Source organism: Schistocerca piceifrons, chromosome 1 (assembly GCF_021461385.2).
Source record: "Schistocerca piceifrons isolate TAMUIC-IGC-003096 chromosome 1, iqSchPice1.1, whole genome shotgun sequence".
Classification (NCBI taxonomy): domain Eukaryota; kingdom Metazoa; phylum Arthropoda; class Insecta; order Orthoptera; family Acrididae; genus Schistocerca; species Schistocerca piceifrons.
The window spans coordinates 792,819,930-792,839,715 of NC_060138.1; the positions used below are offsets into that span (position 1 = coordinate 792,819,930).

The 19,786-nt window shown below is 41.7% G+C and overlaps 1 protein-coding gene across 1 annotated transcript in view; it reads left to right on the plus strand.

Moving 5' to 3' along the window:
- Positions 1-19,786, plus strand: part of LOC124775119 (serine protease snake-like) — a 216,871-nt gene that overhangs the window by 172,749 nt on the left and 24,336 nt on the right. The window contains exon 5 of the mRNA XM_047249961.1: positions 11,634-11,806. Coding sequence (XP_047105917.1) covers positions 11,634-11,806 — 173 coding nt within the window. The remainder of the gene's footprint in view (positions 1-11,633; positions 11,807-19,786) is intronic.

Consider the following 19,786-nt stretch of genomic DNA (forward strand, 5'->3'; position numbering starts at 1 on the left):
ATTGAACACTGTTTCTAAGTCGACAAATCTATTAAGGTGTCTTGATTTTTCTAAAGTCTTCCCTCTATTATCAAGCACAACGTCAGAAGAGCTTCTCTGATGCCTTCAACATTCCTAAAACCAGACTAATCGTCCTCTAACAGATCCATAATTTTCTTTTTCATTCTTCTTTTCCTCTTCTTGCAAGGCATCCCGCGAACCATGGATGAAGAACAACAGCCACATTCCTTGTTTTCCGGAAAGTGTTTGACGAGGATCCGAACACACGAAGCCGGCCGTTGTGGCCGTGCGGTTCAAGGCGCTTCAGTCTGGAACCGCGTGACCGCTACGGTCGCAGGTTCGAATCCTGCCTCGGGCTTGGTTGTGTGTGATGTCCTTAGGTTGGTTAGGTTTAGGTAGTTCTAAGTTCTAGGGGACTGATGACCACAGATGTTAAGTCCCATAGTGCTCAGAGCCATTTGAACCATTTGAACGATCATCATCATCATCATCATCATTTAAGACTGATTAGCCTTTCAGCGTTCAGTCTGGAGCATAGGTCCCTTATAAAATTCCTCCATGAATCCCTATTCAGTGCTAACATTGGTGCCTCATCTGATGTTAAACCTATTACTTCAAAATCATTCTTAACCGAATCCAGGTACCTTCTCCTTGGTCTGCCCGACTCCTCCTACCCTCTACTGCGGAACCCATGAGTCTCTTGGGTAACCTTGCTTCTCCCGTGCGTGTAACATGACCCCACCATCTAAGCCTGTTTGCCCTGACTGCTACATCTATAGAGTTCATTCCCAGTTTTTCTTTGATTTCCTCATTGTGGACACCCTCTTGCCATTGCTCCCATCTACTAGTATCTGCAATCATCCTAGCTACTTTCATATCCGTAACCTCAACCTTGTTGATAAGGTAACCTGAATCCATCCAGCTTTCGCTCCCATACAACAAAGTTGGTCGGAAGATTGAACGGTGCACAGATAACTTAGTCTTGGTACTGACTTCCTTCTTGCAGAAGAGAGTAGATCGTAGCTGAGCGCTCACTGCATTAGCTTTGCTACACCTCGCTTCCAATTCTTTCACTATGTTGCCATTCTGTGAGAATATGCATCCTAAGTACTTGAAACCCTCCACCTGTTCTAACTTTGTTCCTCCTATTTGGCATTCAATCTGTTTATATTTCTTTCTCACTGACATTACTTTCGTATTGGAGATGCTAATCTTCATACCATAGTCCTTACATTTCTGATCTAGCTCTGAAATATTACTTTGCAAACTTTCAATCGAATCTGCCATTACAACTAAGTCATCCGCATATGCAAGACTGCTTATTTTGTGTTCACATATCTTGATCTCACCCAGCCAGTCTATTGTTTTCAACATATGATCCATAAATCATATGAACAACAGTGGAGACAGGTTGCAGCCTTGTCTTACCCCTGAAACTACTCTGAACCATGAACTCAATTTACCGTCAACTCCAACTGCTGCCTGACTATCCATGTAAAGACCTTTAATTGCTTGCAAAAGTTTGGCTCCTATTCCATAATCTCGTAGAACAGACAATAACTTCCTCCTACGAAATAAGATTCTCAGATACGTGAGTGCGTCGAAGATTTTTTAAGCAATAGAACCCGAAAGGTTCCCTGCACGGTGACTGTACACCAGAGACAAGGATATCCTCCTAAATATCTTTCGGAAGTGTTACAGCACCCTTCGTATCCACTTTATACATAAATTATCTGACGGATAGGGTCATCGAAATATTACAACAGATGTGTTGTCTTCTATACTAGTCCTCGCCTTATAGGAACTGAGTGCCAATTATAAACTGGTATTACAGCTGACATAACGCCCAACAAACACGTTTTAACGCACCGTACTGTGCTGGTAACGGCCAATAGAATCCTATAGCGGGCTCTAACCATGTCAAAATATTTTTAATTCGCATACAGATCCTATAATGCGACGATTGGATTGAAATATATGATCACATACGTGTTGTAAATTTCGACGACGAGATGCTATTCAGACATGTGGATATTGAATGGCTTTTTTCACCTTTGCACTTGATAATAGCTATAAAGCCGAAAACAACGTAGTGTGAAATAAATGCACTTATAGCCGAATTGAGACGATTTCAGGGAAAATAGTGCCTAACAAAGGAAAAATCATTAATTGAAGACAAAGTCTGTAAATGAGTCCGCAATCAATTTCGGCACTTTATTTTCCCAAGTCCGTCTTGATCACACAGATTTCTTACACTTTATTACCGGTTTCGGCATACTGCCATCCTCAGATCTGTTACAAAGATAAATATTGTGTAAGCGACAGGTTCAATAAGTTAACGCTAGATCTAACAAGTCTTAGTGATACATAAAATGTGAAATTATAAATGTTTGTCACGTATATCAGCCATACATACGATTAAAATATTCTGATGTAAATCATCGTCAAGTTAAACTTGTGAGTACATGGTACGTGCTAGTAATACTCAGATTGCGTCTGGTATTTACACATTTACACAAGAGACTAATGCCAGCAGAGGGCAGTTACTGCTGAATTAACAGAATGAGCTCAATCTAAATGCTTCTTTTGATATATTCAGAGCCCTACTAGTTTGAGTAGCGTAGAGCACCCTAGCGGATGACGTGCGCCGGCCGCCGACGACGAGGAGACTGGGCCTTTCTCCGTGAGCTCCACCACAGGAAAACAAGGATACTACGACACGTCACAATCGAGACCACACGCTGGATGTAATATCGACTATAGATTTTGTGACTTCTAGCGTATAGTTACTATTTCATTAATTGTACTACAATTACGTTTATCGTAACTGATCTGTTAGGTTGGAAGATATTTTAGATATTTTGTTTTATAGTTACACTTTTTATACTAGCTTATACAGGTTGTATGTTTCACCTATTCAGGCTAGTGGCTATATTATATTAGTATTTGTGCTTTTTATGGCATTCTAAGTATGAATCTAATTTCACATCAGTTACGTTTTATTGTCAGACGCTCTTTTTGCTATGGGTAGTAATTTAAAAAAATAAAAAGTTTTAACTAATGACTGTGCATGCCGCAATTTAATCATCACATTGGCGACACTGGTTTAATGGGCACTCTAGCTAAAGTGCTCTCTGCTGGCAATAGTCTCTTGTATAAATACCAGACGCAATCTGGGTATTACCTGCACGTATCATGTACTCACATGTTTAACTCGACGATGATTTACATCAGAATATTTTAATCGTATGGATGGCTGTTATACGTGGCCATACACATTTTATAATTTTACATTTTATGTATCACTACGTTTCTAGCATTTGTAGACTTAGAGAAAGGTTTTGACAATGTTGACTGGAACACTCTCTTTCAAATTCTGAAGGTGGCAGGAGTAAAATACAGGGAGCGAAAGGCTATTTACAATTTGTACAGAAACCAGATGACAGTTATAAGAGTCGAGGGGCATGAAAGGGAAGCAGTGGTTGGGAAGGGAGTGAGACAGGGTTATAGCCTCTCCCCGATGTTATTCAATCTGTATATTGAGCAAACAGTAAAGGAAACAAAAGAAAAATTCGGAGTAGGTATTAAAGTCCATGGAGAAGAAATAAAAAATTTGAGGTACGCCGATGACATTGTAATTCTGTCAGAGACAGCAAAGGACTTGGAAGAGCAGTTGAATGGAATGGACAGTGTCTTGAAACGAGGACATAAGATGAACATCAACAAAATCAAAACGAGGATAATGGAATGTAGTCGAATTAAGTAGGGTGATGGTGAGGGAATCAGATTAGGAAATGAGGCACTTAAAGTAGTAAAGGAGTTTTGCTATTTGGGGAGTAAAATAACTGATGATGGTCGAAGTGGAGAGGATATAAAATGTAGACTGGCAATGGCAAGGAAAGCGTTTCTGAAGAAGAGAAATTTGTTAACATCGAATATAGATTTAAGTGTCAGGAAGTCGTTTCTGAAAGTATTTGTATGGAGTGTAGCCACGTATGGAAGTGAAACATGGACAATAAATAGTTTGGACAAGAAGAGAATAGAAGCTTTCGAAATGTGGTGCTACAGAAGAATGTTGAAGATTAGGTGGGTAGATCACGTAACTAATGAGGAGGTATTGAATAGGATTGGGGAGAAGAGAAGTTTGTGGCACAGCTTGACTAGAAGAAGGGATCGGTTGGTAGGACATGTCCTGAGGCATCAAGGGATCACAAATTTAGCATTGGAGGGCAGTGTGGAGGGTAAAAATCGTAGAGGGAGACCAAGAGATGAATACACTAAGCAGATTCAGAAAGATGTAGGTTGAAGTAGGTACTGGGAGATGAAGGAGCTTGCACAGGATAGAGTAGCATGGAGAGCTGCATCAAACCAGTCTCAGGACTGAAGACCACAACAACAACAACATGTATCACTAAGATTTGTTAGATATAGCGTTAACTTATTGAACTTGTTGCTGACACAATACTTATCGTTGTAATAGATCTGACAATGGCAGTATGCAGAAACCGGTAATAAAGTATGAGAAATCTGTGTGATTACGACGGACTTGTGAAAATAAAGGAAACATTGTCAGAAGTGTTAGGCTTGAGATATTCTGGACTTATTCACGGTTGGAACAGCGACCAACACAATCAGAAAAAAAATTTGGTTTAGACTATAGACGTACTTCTATTTTGCCTACTTCCTACTGGTTTCGGTACTGAGTATCATAATCAGGCCATCCTATGGTCAAAAAATTGAAATGTTTGTAACTTTTTAGATTTTTTCCGGCAAGTTCTGGTAAAGAAACATCTGGCCATCATTTATGTAGTGACGACAGTTAACTTTTGCAGGCTCAACTGAAAACACTCTTAAGACTCAGAAAGAAACGATTAGTTAGTACGGCAAAAAAAGAGGATACGTGAACTTCGAGATGCACAGATTACGAACTCCTAGTATATCTGATGAGAGATCGTCCATGCAGTGCACATCTTTGAGCAGTTTGTCTAATGTGAAAAAACTCTGAACATTACTTCAATGCAAAAGCACTAATCTCAAAACACAAAACGAGCTTTTATACGAGCATTTGGTGAGAGCTTATGTGAAGCGTGTGCTGGTAGGGAGGCTGCATTTAGCATCAGTCTACTGTATAAGTACTTGTCTAAAACCGCTGAGCCGGCCGGGATTAGCCGAGCGGTCTCAGGCGCTGCAGTCATGGTCTGTGCGGCTGGTCCCGGCGGAGGTTCGAGTCCTCCCTCGCGCATGGGTGTGTGTGTTCGTCCTTAGGATAATTTAGGTTAAGTAGTGTGTAAGCTTAGGGACTGATGACCTTAGCAGTTAAGTCCCATAAGATTCCACACACATTTTTTTTTAAACCGCTGAGAAATTATAAAATACGAAACATACTCGTGGCGTTGTGGAATGTAGGGGAGAGTTGCCTGTATCGATACGGCTACTAATTTGTACCACTGCTATGAAATTCGTACCTCTTGTACTAACAGACATTAAGTGAGGTCAGCGCGAGCTACGTGCTTCTTGGCGCCGTTTTGTCAGCTATGAGTTCTGCGTGTTGAGGAACAGATCGTCGGAAGACAGTCTTGTAGTTTTCGTATGATACTTTGCGAAGGGCCGAGGAGAATATACATGGTATTTATGCAATACTCCGTCGGTTCTTGGAGGAACGTAGGCATATTTAGAACTTGAATACGACTTATTAATCTTCTACAAATACTGTGGGACATTAATATACAGTATTCAAGAATATACATGAAAAAAGACCTTGCTTATCAGTTAGTCGTGAATCTATAGCAGTTGTGATTCATTTGTAGGTAACCTCTACATATGAAGGACGACGTCGTCTATAACATAACCCTGTAAGCGTCCGATATTGTACAGGTAAAATTTAAGAAAATTGGTCGTACAGTGAGCCTTAAAAATGCGTTTAGCATTAGCAGTGCAACACAGTGTTTAGAAAGGATGTGGTGAATTTTCTAATGCATTCTTTATCCTAATTAAACAATTAATTTGAGTTACAGTGTCTCAACAGAAAGGCGTTATGGAAAATGGGGTGCAGATGAATGCCATTAGGCTGTAACACTATATCTAAAGGGCATCATGGGATAAATAAGTATGCACGCATCTAAAATGTACCTAAGCCAACAATTAAGAGGTACGCTGAAAAAGAAAAGAAAATGCAAACTGGGGTATAAAACATTTGACCACGGAGAAAGTTCTTTTCCAACAAAGTTGAAAATGAAGTGAAAGAGCATATTCTTCTATTGAAAGAGATGTTGTTCCGCTTATGCACGTCAGACGTAATACACTTGCCTTCGACATTCCATAAACAAAATATCTGCCCCATAATTTCAATGCAGAAAAAGTCATGGAACATAAAAAATTTGGCTAGAGGTGTCTATCCAAGGAATATCACCAACTCAGAGGTAAAGTTAGTTTGAAACTCCAATCCAAATTTTAAGGCCTAACAAAAGAGCCTTTGAGCTGATGAGCAGACTATGCAAATAAGTTAACCGAAGCAAAGGAGAAAAAAAATCTGTAAAAACAGCTTTACCTGTGAAAGGAAGTGTTTCCGAAACTCTGCGGGTAAAGCACCAAAAAGAGTCATTAAATAGTAGAATGTTATTGCGAGTTGTGCGACGATAATCAAATGAAAAAATCGTCAGATACGAGAAATTTATGGAAAATGTGTTGGGGGTTGCGAAAGAAGTGAAAAAGTTACATAGAAATGGCTGCAAATAGTGATGTAAGAACTAAAACATGTAGTATTTCTTTAAACTTGGGCTAGTACGTATATTCAAGCTCAGAGACAAAGTTTATAAGGACGGTACAAGTTATGCACTCAGAGGGACAAATTGGAAAACCAGTTTTCTAATTTGTGCCACTTGCAAATGTTTAGAAAATTAAAGGGACTGTGTTTATTTTCTCAGAATTTCCTTTCTTTAAATCAGATACAAAGTACAACACCTTGCAGTTGAGAATGAAATTGTTTAAATATTTTTGACTTACTGTTTAGGACATAATAAATAAAATTTCAAAGAAAATGCAATTTAGGCTACTCTTCCCAACAAGATAATTGCGGGGGCAGAAAATTAAACAGCGCGTGGAATCGTAGTATGTCCTGTTGCAGACTATAAGCTAACATGAACGTGTGCTTGTGGGACAAACAAAATAATTCTCGGAAGGACAGACACCTAGAAGCTGTATTTGCTAACAACCACTACTTTTTGAGAATAAGTAGACCATTAATGCAGCCGATTATATTTGCAACGCGTTGCTTAGGTCAGTAGCATTTAACGATCTAGTCAACAGATTTGCAGCAACATGTAGTGTAAGAGCAAGCGGAAACCGCGTGGCACAACAAAAACAAGGGACGACATGACAGTAACTGTGATTCACACCATGCCGTGCTCCAAGTGAATTCTCGAGGCCCGCCACGAACCAAAGAGCCTCCTATGAGATATCCCACACGTACTGCTACCTGCTAGAGCAAGTATATTTAAGTGAATGTCTCTTTGGATGAGACAGGATAGCTTTATGTCAATGTACCAATGAAAGGAGTCGAGATGAATGGCAGCGCGTTTCAAACTGCAAGCAGAACAGTTTTGTGACTAAGAGAAATCGCTTGTGTGCAGATGCCTTTACTTGTAGAGTAGAGAGTTCGATTAATGACGCAGTTGGGATTAAAGTGCTTGGAGTCAAGGCTCACATGTAAGAAATAAAAAATAAAATAAAACGAAAAATGTTGTTTTGGTAAGTGTTTTTCTGGTTTTTTTTTATTTTCTGTTACCTGTTAAGCATATTCATCGGAGTGCAACGTAAGTGGCTTACTGGCCCAACCATCTGCTTTATTTTCTGAGCCAAATTCTAAAAGACAGGTCAGTAACTGATGTCAATTACCACACGTTCAGAATCGGTCCCTAGTCAAACTGAACCTACTTTCGTCTCTTGTTTTACGACAACAGACTCGTAGTAAGTTTACGAGCTTGCATCAACAGAATCTTAGCAATAGAATGTAAGACTCATCCACCGTTCGCCGACGTTTAACCACGTCATGGTGATCGGTAGCCCTTTATCATTGCTTTGCCGAACCTATACAAGGAGCATCTTGAAGTAGAGATACTATTGACACGAGGACGACACGTTTTTCTGTGGACACGTGGAACGGAAAACGACACCTATTATATTTGTCAAGGATAAAATTCTCAATTAAACCTGGGATGGTGGACCAGCTATCTGTTCTCGAGGTATTAGTTAAAAAGATAGATGCCTGGTTGAGCTGTGGACATCACCATCGTCAAAGATGACACTAGCCGTGTCATTGGGCTTCGAGCAAACGTTCGCGTTTTGAGGCACTCAAGTAGCCTCGTGCATCTCGACTGACCTGCTAAATATTTCGATCTTAATCGCATAGAAAATGTCCGGACGTATTTTTGGAACACTGAGTGAAACGCAGCAGTCAGAATTCCCCAATTCGATAGCTCTACGTTACCTAATCCTCAATGGCAAACCTGACAAATGCTGTGGTCAATTTCGCTGAATTGAGGTCTTTATCAGGGCCATACTTAGTGTTATAAGATATCAGCGTGATGTCTCTTAGATGTAATTTCTTTTTCGGCGTGCTTAGCTTCGTAGTGGTAGAAAGCGTAATTGATTTTCTTTCTTTTGTTTCTGTAGGACCTGCGTGGAGCAGGTAGTAATAATTATGACAAGTATATTTTTATACTCAAATAAACTGTCGGAACAAAAAAGTGAATCACCCAAAAGGGGAGGCAAGAACTGACTGAAACTTGACAGGTTGCGAGCGTACGTGGTGTTGTTGCAGTGATTATAAAATCGAGTCAAACTTACAAAGTGCTTGGCAGTATGAGCCCACGTATCAGTAGAAAGTTGCACGTCCATTTGGTCTAGATGCATTCACACATTCGGTTGCTTCAAAAATGGTTTAAATGGCTCTGAGCACTATGGGGCTTAACTTCTGAGGTCATCAGTCCACTATAACTTAGAACTACTTAAACCTAACCAACCTATGGACAGCACACACACATCCATGCCCGAGGCAGGATTCGAACCTGTGATCGTAGCGGCCGCGCGGTTCCAGACTGTAGCGCCTAGAACCGCTCGGCCACCCCGGCCGGCTATTCGGTTGGAAATCGTGTCATAAAGCCATCGTATGCTCTCCAAGGGCAAGATGAGTGATCACTGTTTTAATTGCTCCTTGACATCCTTGGTACCGTCACTGGATCGGATTGACGTCCGAGATGATCCCAATCGTGTTTATCGGAGACAGATCTGGGAATCTTGCTAGCCACAGGAGCAACTGAACATCAGGCATACCGTTCATGGAAAGACGTGCCATGTATAGGCGAGCATTGTCATTTTGAAAAATGGCAACACGATACTGTCGCATTAGAGGTAACACAAGAGGACGCAGCATATCCGTGACGTACCATTGTGCTATCAGGGTTCCCTCAGTCACTACCAGCCATCCCTCTCCAAGCATCGGATTTTCTAGATCTCTCCCCTTGTCTCCACCAAACTTGCCGACGATAGTCGTCCGGCATAGTGCAGAACCGCGATTGACTGCTGAACGGAATGCCACGTCATTCACCAGCAGCCAGTGCTTCCCAGTGACGGCACCGCTACATACGCAGCCAGTTGTGTTCTGCTGCTAACTGCAGCCTACGCGTGCGATGGTTATTCCCTTGTCTGGCTCCTGCTGGTCTCTGACTATGATCCGGGAAGACACAGAATATTGCCGGAGCACTGTTTCTTTTTCTCGGATGGTACTCGCAGATGTGAAGGAGTTACAATGTGCTTGATGTACAATATGGCGATCCCCAATTGTGGTGGTCAGACGTGGTCCAGTGGAACCTTGACGCCGAGTACACCAGCACACACGTTCCCATGCCATTCAACGTTGGTCCATTTTCCCATCTGAATGCCACACAAATCAGTGGGGCATCTGTGAGACCCCTCTCAAACGCGCGTCAGGTGCTCACATAGCTGTCTCACACGAACACGTGGTATCTTCGTGTTCTTCACAGTGATCGTCAACATCTGACCCAGTTCACCTACCTGGCCTAGTAAGAAGACTAAACCTGAAAGACGCTAATGCACTCTGCTGACCGGTCACACTGACACAGAACATTACAATTCTAGTCGTTTATATAGACGTCCGTAGTGTGGACTTGTACAGAGTTGTGCATTTTCAACTTCTCGCGGCATAATAAATAATCCATTAAATTTCGGACATGCAGCCGCGCAAATAAAATGTCCTCCACTGATATTTCGGCCGTGTATCGTTCGACCATCCTCAGATTGAGTCACAGGACTGACGACAAGATGCCAAGCGCGGCCTCATATGCTACACCTTGGCGGTACTGTGCATGCGGGTCATAGATGCCGGTCGGCGGCAGAGACATACGCTTACACATGCGGCGCTTGTGGCGAAGGCGTACAGACATTCGATTCGCTTATCGATGTATGACCGCCGGCGGTGACACGATGACGACTTCTCTGCAGTTTAATTACTCCAAGAGCCGGATTCCATGCTCTGTCCAAATTAAAACCATTATCTCTATTTATTAAATTGTTAGCTAATCTAATTTCTATAGCTTCCTTGAAGACAGATTCCCAAAAAGAAGAGGTGGATGTTAAAATCTTCACATCACTGTAATTCATGGAATGACCTGTATCAGTACAATGTTCGGCCACAGCTGACTTGTCTGGCTGTAATAAGCGTGTGTATCTTCAATGTTCCACACACCTCTCATGAACGATGCCTGTTGTTTGCCCTATGTACGACTTCTCACAATTTCCGCAAGGAATCTGATACACCCCGCTTTACGAAGCTGTAATCGTCCTTCACAGAGCCGAGTAAAGCTGCTGTCTTCGTGGGAGAGGGGGGGGGGCGGAAGATCACTTTAACACAGTGTTTCTCAAGAACACGGCCTATCTTCGAGGAAAGAGCACCCACACAGGGCAGAAACGCACTAGATCTGAAGGAATTGCTATCTTCTTCCCCATCACATACCTGCTTTTTAGGTTTTGCATCGAATGCTCTACGAATTTGCTGCGGAGAAAACCCGTTCGATTTAAAAATGCTCTTGAGGTATATGCGCTCTTCTTGCAAATTGTCTTTATCGGATATACAGTGCGCCCGATGCACTAAGGTCTTAAGAATACCTATGGTCTGTGAAGGGTGATGGCAGCTACTGGCATGAAGATATAGATTTCTGTGCGTTGGTTTCCGATATACGGCATGCCCTAATGTGCCATCCGGACGATATGCGGCCGAAATATCAGTCAAGGAAATTTTATTTGCGCGGCTGCATGTCCGAAATTTAATTGATTGTACAAAGTTACTTTGACGTCCGACCACGTTTCCAGGTACTTCACGTTCTTTTCTAAGGAGGTGTATGAGGGTTGCATAGCCATTGTAGCTATCAGGATAAGAAGCTGTATTTGAGAAGAAGCAGTAAATAATAACAATTAAAACAAAAAATTACTTACCACGAACAACCAAGACTTCCGTAAGTGGAACCTACTTCAGATGTTAGTACGCGCTACGGCAAAAAAAAGTAAGACTTTCAAAGTCATGCTTTGAGCACTAATCATTTCCTTGGTGTTTCCTGCAGCCAGCAAAACGACGAGTAAAGACCTGCTAAAGGTGCGGCTGCCGTTCATCTCGTACGCCGACTGCGAGGCCGCCTTCAGCGCGGACAGGGGCAGCCGCAAGCTGCGGGACGGCATCCGCGGGGACTCCATGCTGTGCGCCGGCGACATGAAGGGTGGCAAGGACACCTGCCAGGTGCGTCAACATAGCGGGCCTGGGGCGAAGGCGGCATACCTGCCTCTAAGTGCATCTCACAATTCTTCCTCCCACGTAGGGGTATTTTGCCCTAAAAGCTGGGCAAAAGTCCACTCTTCAAATCAGAGTAATTCCCGGAATGCATAACTTCCTACAATAGTCTGAGAGATGGGGCACTGCTGAGGCAGTGTGATGTTTGCTTATTGTGCACTGATACACGGCAGAGCTAGTCAGTCAATCCGAAGCTTCACTACTGGTCTGAAATCACATGGTTTGTGTCTGCTTTAAAGTGTGTTTTTATTTGAAGTGAGGTGGAAAGCAATATGGATCCCTAAGATTCAGGTGTGTACCGTTATTTGGAATTAATGTTTTCATTCAAATAATTCACTACTTCTGTTAGTATTCATTATTTTTCTTATACTTCATGGTGTTTCCATGCATGTTTGTTAATACAGTGTGATTGAAAAGTCATTCCTCTATTGTAAATTTAAAAAAAGTACCTGCTGAATACTTCAGTTTGCTTTTGTACGAGTGTTTCGCATTAAGAAGTTGTCAGCTATTAAAAAAATGTCATCTCCTGAATGAATTCTGAAAGCATTTTTCTTTATCCTGGGTCCTTAGGAAGTTAAAATTATGACAAGGAAAGGCCACTATAACCTTCTGAAGTGGTGTACAGGAAAAGATCTTGGAAAAAGATTGGACTTCATATAAAATTATGTACTATGAGATCCAACCATCCATTATGAAGAAAAGTAAGGTTTTAAACATAAATTGTCTTATATAAAGTCACAATTAAGGAAAAGATGGCTCACTTCACACAAAGTTGGAAGAACCTTCTTAAAAATAACAATGATTGACTGCAAAGTACCATTAAAATTCCATGTTTCTTACTCGAGTTGGTAGACCGTCAAAGTCGTTCGCAGAATTAAGCGAACGGAGCAAAAGGCTCAAGACACAGCTATTGAGAAACAATTTTGGTGCCATAGGATTAACATATGCTAGTCAAATGAAGCTCAGAGGATCTGGAAATGTTGACGGTTCCAACGTGGTTAAATATACTACTTGATCTCCTACACGAGGAGCTAAATTCAGGCAAGCATTAGATCGGAGTCGTAGAGACTTACAAGCAAATAAACGACTTTCACGTATTCAAACGTCGTCAGATTTTGTGGAACCGTGCTGACAAGGGAACAATACGAAATAATCCGAGCAGCTAATAAGAAGGTCTGTTCCTTTTACAATGTCTTTCAAGAGGCTAAAAAGCAGTGCTACCTTATGACTGAACCACATCACGTGACTGCCACATGTGCGGAGCTTCAATTGCAGGCCTTGCTTAATCATACATGTGAGCGATTGTTATATTTGGAAGAGGTTTTAAATTATCTTCCAAATGCTGACGTAAATGCATTCGAACTTATGTATAAATGGGGTTGTAATGGTACATAGAAAAGTCTATTGAAACAAAAATTTCTAAACAAACATGATTCTAATGCAAACATATATCATTGATTTTACTGACTCATCAACTTGTAGTTGTACTAATATAGACCTAATTGTTTGGAAAAATCCTACACCATCGTCTCCTCACTATTGCAGACCAATAAGAATTAGATTTATTTATGAAATAGCTGATATTTCTAATGAAGAAACTGGTTATATCAACAGACAAATTGATGCTTACAAGGAAAAAAATTCCAAGGACATAAATTCCATAAAACACGCATTGCTGATGGCTGTGGTAGATGCAAAGGTCTACATTGCAGTAACAGAAGCTCCATCGATAATTAGATGCTACATTTGCAAAGCTGCCTCAAAAGACTTCTATGACTTGTCAAAAACCAAATACAGAAGCTCTTCAGTTCAACGTGTCTATATTCCATGCCCGAATCAGACTTTTTTGAATTTTCGTTGCACTTTTCCTATAAAATAGACATCATGAAGTGTAAAATCCACTCAAAAGAGAAAAAGAAAGTTCTTCAAGACAGAAACTAGTCACATAGAAATGTTTATAAATCGATTGGGATTAATTGTAGATGTTCCCAAGCAAGCTTATGGAAACAGCAACGATGGAAATTGGAAATACCAATAGAAGATTTGTTGCAGACTCTGAAACATCAGCAGAAACAACAGGTGCAGATCTGCAACTCATCTATCGATTCAGGGCTATTCCAGAAGCTGTTTCCATTAGACATACGACAGACATAGACAAAATTTTCTGCTTATACTTCTGAAACAGCACGACTGTGTGTTGATTTAATCCATGGCACCCTGCGTCTCCCACGGTGCACAAGATTTCGGGGCATGGCCCAATTGTCATGCCCTCTCACCCCTGGGCAGTTTATCAGAACAAGAAGCGGAGGTCCGCAGTAAGAACTTTCGTCTGGACTTATGAGACATAATAATCAGGCTGCTACTGACATGTGATCTACTAACAACAGGTGTGAGACCGAAACCAAAGAAAACAATGAAACCTTTCTTAAAAGAAACATTACATTTACTGCTCTCAAGCGAAGGATGGATTACGCAGGTTCCTCAAGCTGAAAATGATGATGAAGAGGAGCCCCCAATGGAAACTGACTACTCGGATGAACAACACTGGGAACCATAATCCAAATAATGGATAGTATTGTAGCTAAGAAACAAAGTATTTAACAAAAATACCATAATTTTCTTTTATTTCATATTACAAAGTATATAAATACATTATTATAACTGCAGATATGTTCTATTGGGTCTCATAGTACAGAAAATACCAAACACTAATTTCGGCCAACTTTTGCATGAAATACCCATACGTGCTCCGCGTCAAATATAATATTTCTATACAGGGTGTAACTTTATATGTCGACAAGCCTTCGAGGCCTTGTTGAGATTTTGTTGCAGTATAAACTCAAGATCGCAATCAAGATTCGGCAGTGACATCATACTTAGCTAAAGAGTATTGAAGCAACAGAGGAAGCGCCTGTCACTTGGCCGACACTTCAGCAGGAACGAGAGTTGCAACGGAGTGGACACAGTTGCCAATCAAGTGACTCGTGAGCCTATTGTGAGCGCGTTATTCCCAAGTGTGTGCGTTACTCTCGGGCATCTCGTTAGCGAACAGCGCGAGGTACTTGCTGTCGGTTTTCCAGCAGTTGTGTGCAGGAATGTTGAACGTTATGTGCACTGAAAATTAAGGCAAGATATAATGTGATTCTCCACAAAATCGGCGAGGAAAGGAACGTGTGCAAAGCGTTGGGAAGAAGAATGTTGTTGTTGTGGTCTTCAGTCCTGAAACTGGTTTGATGCAGCTCTCCTTGCTACCCTATTCTGTGCAAGCTTCTTCATTCCCAGTACTTACTGCAACCCACGTCCTTCTGAATCTGCTTAGTGTATTCATATCATGGTCTCCCTCTGTGATTTTTACCCTCCACGCTGCCCACCAATGCTAAATTTATGATCCCTTGATGCCTCAGAACATGTCCTACAAACCGATCCCTTCTTTTAGTCAAGCTGTGCTACAAGTTTCTCTTCTCCCCAATTCTACCAATTCTATTCAATACCTCCTAATTAGTTATGTGATCTACCCATCTAATCTTCAGCATTCTTCTGTAGTACCACATTTCGAAAGCTTCTATTCTCTTCTTGTCCAAACTATTTATCGTCCATGTTTCACTTCCATACATGGCTACACTCCATACAAATACTTTCAGAAACGACTTCCGGACACTTAAATCTATACTCGATGTTAACAAATTTCTCTTCTTCAGACACGCTTTCCTTGCCATTGCCAGTCTACATTTTATATCTTCTCTACTTCGACCATCATCAGTTAGTTTGCTCCCCAAATAGCAAAACTCCTTTACTACTTTAAGTGGCTCATTTCCCAATCTAATTCCCTCGCCATCACCCGACTTAATTCGACTACATTCCATTATCCTCGTTTTGCTTTTGTTGATGTTCATCTTATATCCTCCTTTCAAGACACTGTCCATTCCGTTCAATTGCTCTTCCAAGTCCTTTGCTGTCTATGATAGAATTACAATGTCATCGGCGAACCTCAAATTTTTTATTTCTTCTCCATGGATTTTAATACCTAATCCGAATTTTTCTTTTGTTTCCTTTACTGCTTGCTCAATATACAGATTGAATAACATCGCGGAGAGGCTGCAACCCTGTCTCACTCCCTAACCCAACCACTGCTTCCCTTTAATGCCCCTCGATTCATATAACTGCCATCTGGTTTCTGTACAAATTGTAAATAGCCTTTCCCTCCCTGTATTTTACCCCTGCCACCTTTAGAATTTGAAAGACAGTATTCCAGTCAACATTGGCAAAAGCTTTCTCCAATTCCACAAATGCTAGAAACGTAGGTTTGCCTTTCCTTAACCTTTCTTCTAAGATAATTCGTAAGGTCAGTATTGTCTCACGTGTTCCAATATTTCTACGGAATCCAAACTGATGTTCCCCGAGGTTAGCTTCTACCAGTTTTTCCATTCGTCTGTAAAGAATTCGCGTTATTATTTAGCAGCTGTGACTTATTAAACTGATAGTTTGGTAATTTTCACATCTGTCAACACCTGCTTTCTTTGGGATTGGAATTATTATATTCTTCTTGAAGTCTGAGGGTATTTCGCCTGTCTCATACATCTTGCTCACCAGATGGTAGAGTTTTGTCAGGACTGGCTCTCCCAAGGCCGTCAGTAGTTCTAATGGAATGTTGTCTACTCCCGGGGCCTTGTTTCGACTCAGGTCTTTCAGTGCTCTCTCAGATTCTTCACGCAGTATCGTATCTCCCATTTCATCTTCATCTACATCCTCTTCCATTTCCATAATATTGTAAAGTACATCGCCCTTGTCTAGACCCTCTATATACTCCTTCCACCTTTCTGCTTTCCCTCATCTGCTTAGAACTGGGTTTCCATCTGAGCTCTTGATATTTATACAAGTGGCTCTCTTTTCTCCAAAGGTCTCTTTAATTTTCCTGTAGGCAGTATCTATCTTACCCCTAGTGAGATAAGTCTCTACATCCTTACATTTGTCCTCTAGCCATCCCTGCTTAGCCATTTTGCACTTCCTGTCGATCTCATTTTTGAGACGTCTATATTCCTTTTTGCCTGCTTCATTTACTGCATTTTTATATTTTCTCCTTTCGTCAATTAAGTTCAATATTTCTTCTGTTACCCAAGGATTTCTACTAGCCCTCGTCTTTTTACCTACTTGATCCTCTGCTGCCTTCACTGCTTCATCCCTCAGAGCTACCCATTCTTCTTCTACTGTATTTCTTTCCCCCATTCCTGTCAATTGTTCCCTTATGCTCTCCATGAAACTCTGTACAACCTCTGGTTCTTTCAGTTTATCCAGGTCCCATCTTCTTAAATTCCCACCTTTTTGCAGTTTCTTCAGTTTTAATCTGCAGTTCATAACCAATAGATTGTGGTCAGAGTCCACATCTGCCCCTGGAAATGCCTTACAATTTAAAACCTGGTTCCTAAATCTCTGTCTTACCATTATATAACCTATCTGACACCTTCTAGTATCTCCAGGATTCTTCCATGTATACAACCTTCTTTCATGATTCTTGAACCAAGTGTTCGCTATGATTAAGTTATGCTCTGTGCAAAACTCTACCGGGCGGCTTCCTCTTTCATTCCTTACCCCCAATCCATATTCACCTACTATGTTTCCTTCTCTCCCTTTTCCTACTCTCGAATTCCAGTCACCCATGACTATTAAATTTTCGTCTCCCTTCACTACTTGAATAATTTCCTTTATCTCGTCATACATTTCTTCAATTTCTTCATCATCTGCAGAGCTAGTTGGCATATATACTTGTACTACTGTAGTAAGCGTGGGCTTCGTGTCTATCTTGGCCACAATAATACGTTCACTATGCTGTTTGCAGTAGCTTACCCGCATTCCTATTTTCCTATTCATTATTAAACCTACTCCTGCATTACTCCTATTTGATTTTGTGTTTATATCCCTGTATTCACCTGACCAAAAGTCTTGTTCCTCCTGCCACCGAACTTCACTAATTCCCACTATATCTAACTTTAACCTATCCATTTCCCTTTCTAAATTTTCTAATCTACCTGTCCGGTTAAGGGATCTGACATTCCACGCTCCGATCCGTAGAACGCCAGTTTTCTTTTTCCTGATATCGGCGTCCTCTTGAGTAGTACCCGCCCGGAGATCCGAATGGGGGACTATTTTACCTCCGGAATATTTTACCCAAAAGGACCCCATCATCATTTACCCATACAGTAAAGCTGCATGCGCTCGGGAAAAATTATGGCCGTAGTTTCCCCTTGCTTTCAGCCGTTCGCAGTACCAGCACAGCAAGGCCGTTTTGGTTAATGTTGCAAGGCTAGGTCAGTCAATCATCCATACTGTTGCCCCTGCAACTACTAAAAAGGCTGCTGCCCCTCTTTAGGAACCACACGTTTGTCTGGCCTCTCAACAGATACCCCTCCGTTGTGGTTGCACCTACGCTACGGCCTCTGTATCGCTGAGGCACGCAAGCCTCCCCACCAACGGCAAGGTCCATGGTTCATGAGGAAGACGAATGAACAGTAAATTGTCCACCCGATACGAATGCATAAGTTGTAAACAAAGACAAGTTCGTTATGAGCGGAGCACTGGATAGAGACCACGAACAGTAACTAGAAAGTCAAGATCCAGAGCAGGATCGGTGAACGTATAGAAGCTAGGCGTCATTTGTAGTTTCCATGCGGTGTACTGTACAAGACTGGCCTCCGACTAGTCGTCTACCAGTGAGATTCTGTTCGCCGAGCCCATGTAACCCAGCGGTGTCTGGTGGCACCCGATTGTAGATAACTGCAGTGCCTTCAGTCCGCTATCGGTAATATCCGCTGGCGGCGATATTAAACCCTTCTCCCCGCAAAATAAACATGCAGGGCTGACTGTCCTGGCCAATGCCGGTTCCAGAAGAGGGCAGCACTCTCCAGCACGACATCTAGGTGCATCAGCTGAGGCCCATTACCGATAGAAGCTTCGTCAAGGACTGTGTGGGCGGCGCAGGCGGCAGCGCCCCGTACCATGAGATGGTTTTGATGCCACCGGGGAGAGGGAAGGATGGAAGGGAACGAGTTACACGAGAAAGTCAGGCTGTGGCTCTTACGGCAGAGCACGTGACACTGCATTTCTTACGAGCGCCAGAAATCGTCTACGACTGGGAGTGAGTAACTATTTCAGATGAGTTTAATAATTGTTGATTGTGCTTTAAATGTATATACGAGGGCTATCCACAAAGTACATTACGTTTTGGAATTAAAAATAAATAAAGTATTGGAAATTTTTTTTGTTATATACAGATGAAAGCCGCACTTAAATACTACTTTTCTACATAGTTGCCATTTAAATTAAGGCACTTATCGTAGCGATGGACGAGCTTGAAATTTCCTTCGTCGTAAAATTCGGCTGCCTGCGCCTTCAACCACGTGGTTACCTCTTCTTAAAGCTGTACGTCGTCATCAAAACGCTGCATAGCCAACCACTTCTTCATTGCTGGGAATAAGTGGAAGCCGCTCGGTGCCAGGTCGGGACTATACGGCGGATGAGCAAACAACTCCCACTTAAAAGATTCGAGAACTTCACGAGTGGCATTTGCCGTGTGGGCCCGGGCGTTGTCGTGAATCAGCAAGATCTTTGAGCCCAACTTTCCCCTGCTCTTGTTTTGTATTGCTCTTCTGAGGTTGTGCAGAGTTTGCCAATACCTTTGAGAGTTTATTGTAGTGCCTCTTTCCAGGAAATCCACAAAAATCACACCTTTTCTGTCCCAAAAGAGGTAAGCACGTGGTTGAAGGCACAGGCGGCCGAATTTTACGACGAAGGAATTTCCAAGCTCCTCCATCGCTACGATAAGTGCCTTAATTTAAATGGCAACTATGTAGAAAAGTAGTATTTAAGTGTGGCTTTCATCTGTATATAATTAAAAAAATTCCAATACTTTATTTATTTTTAATTCCAAAACGTAAT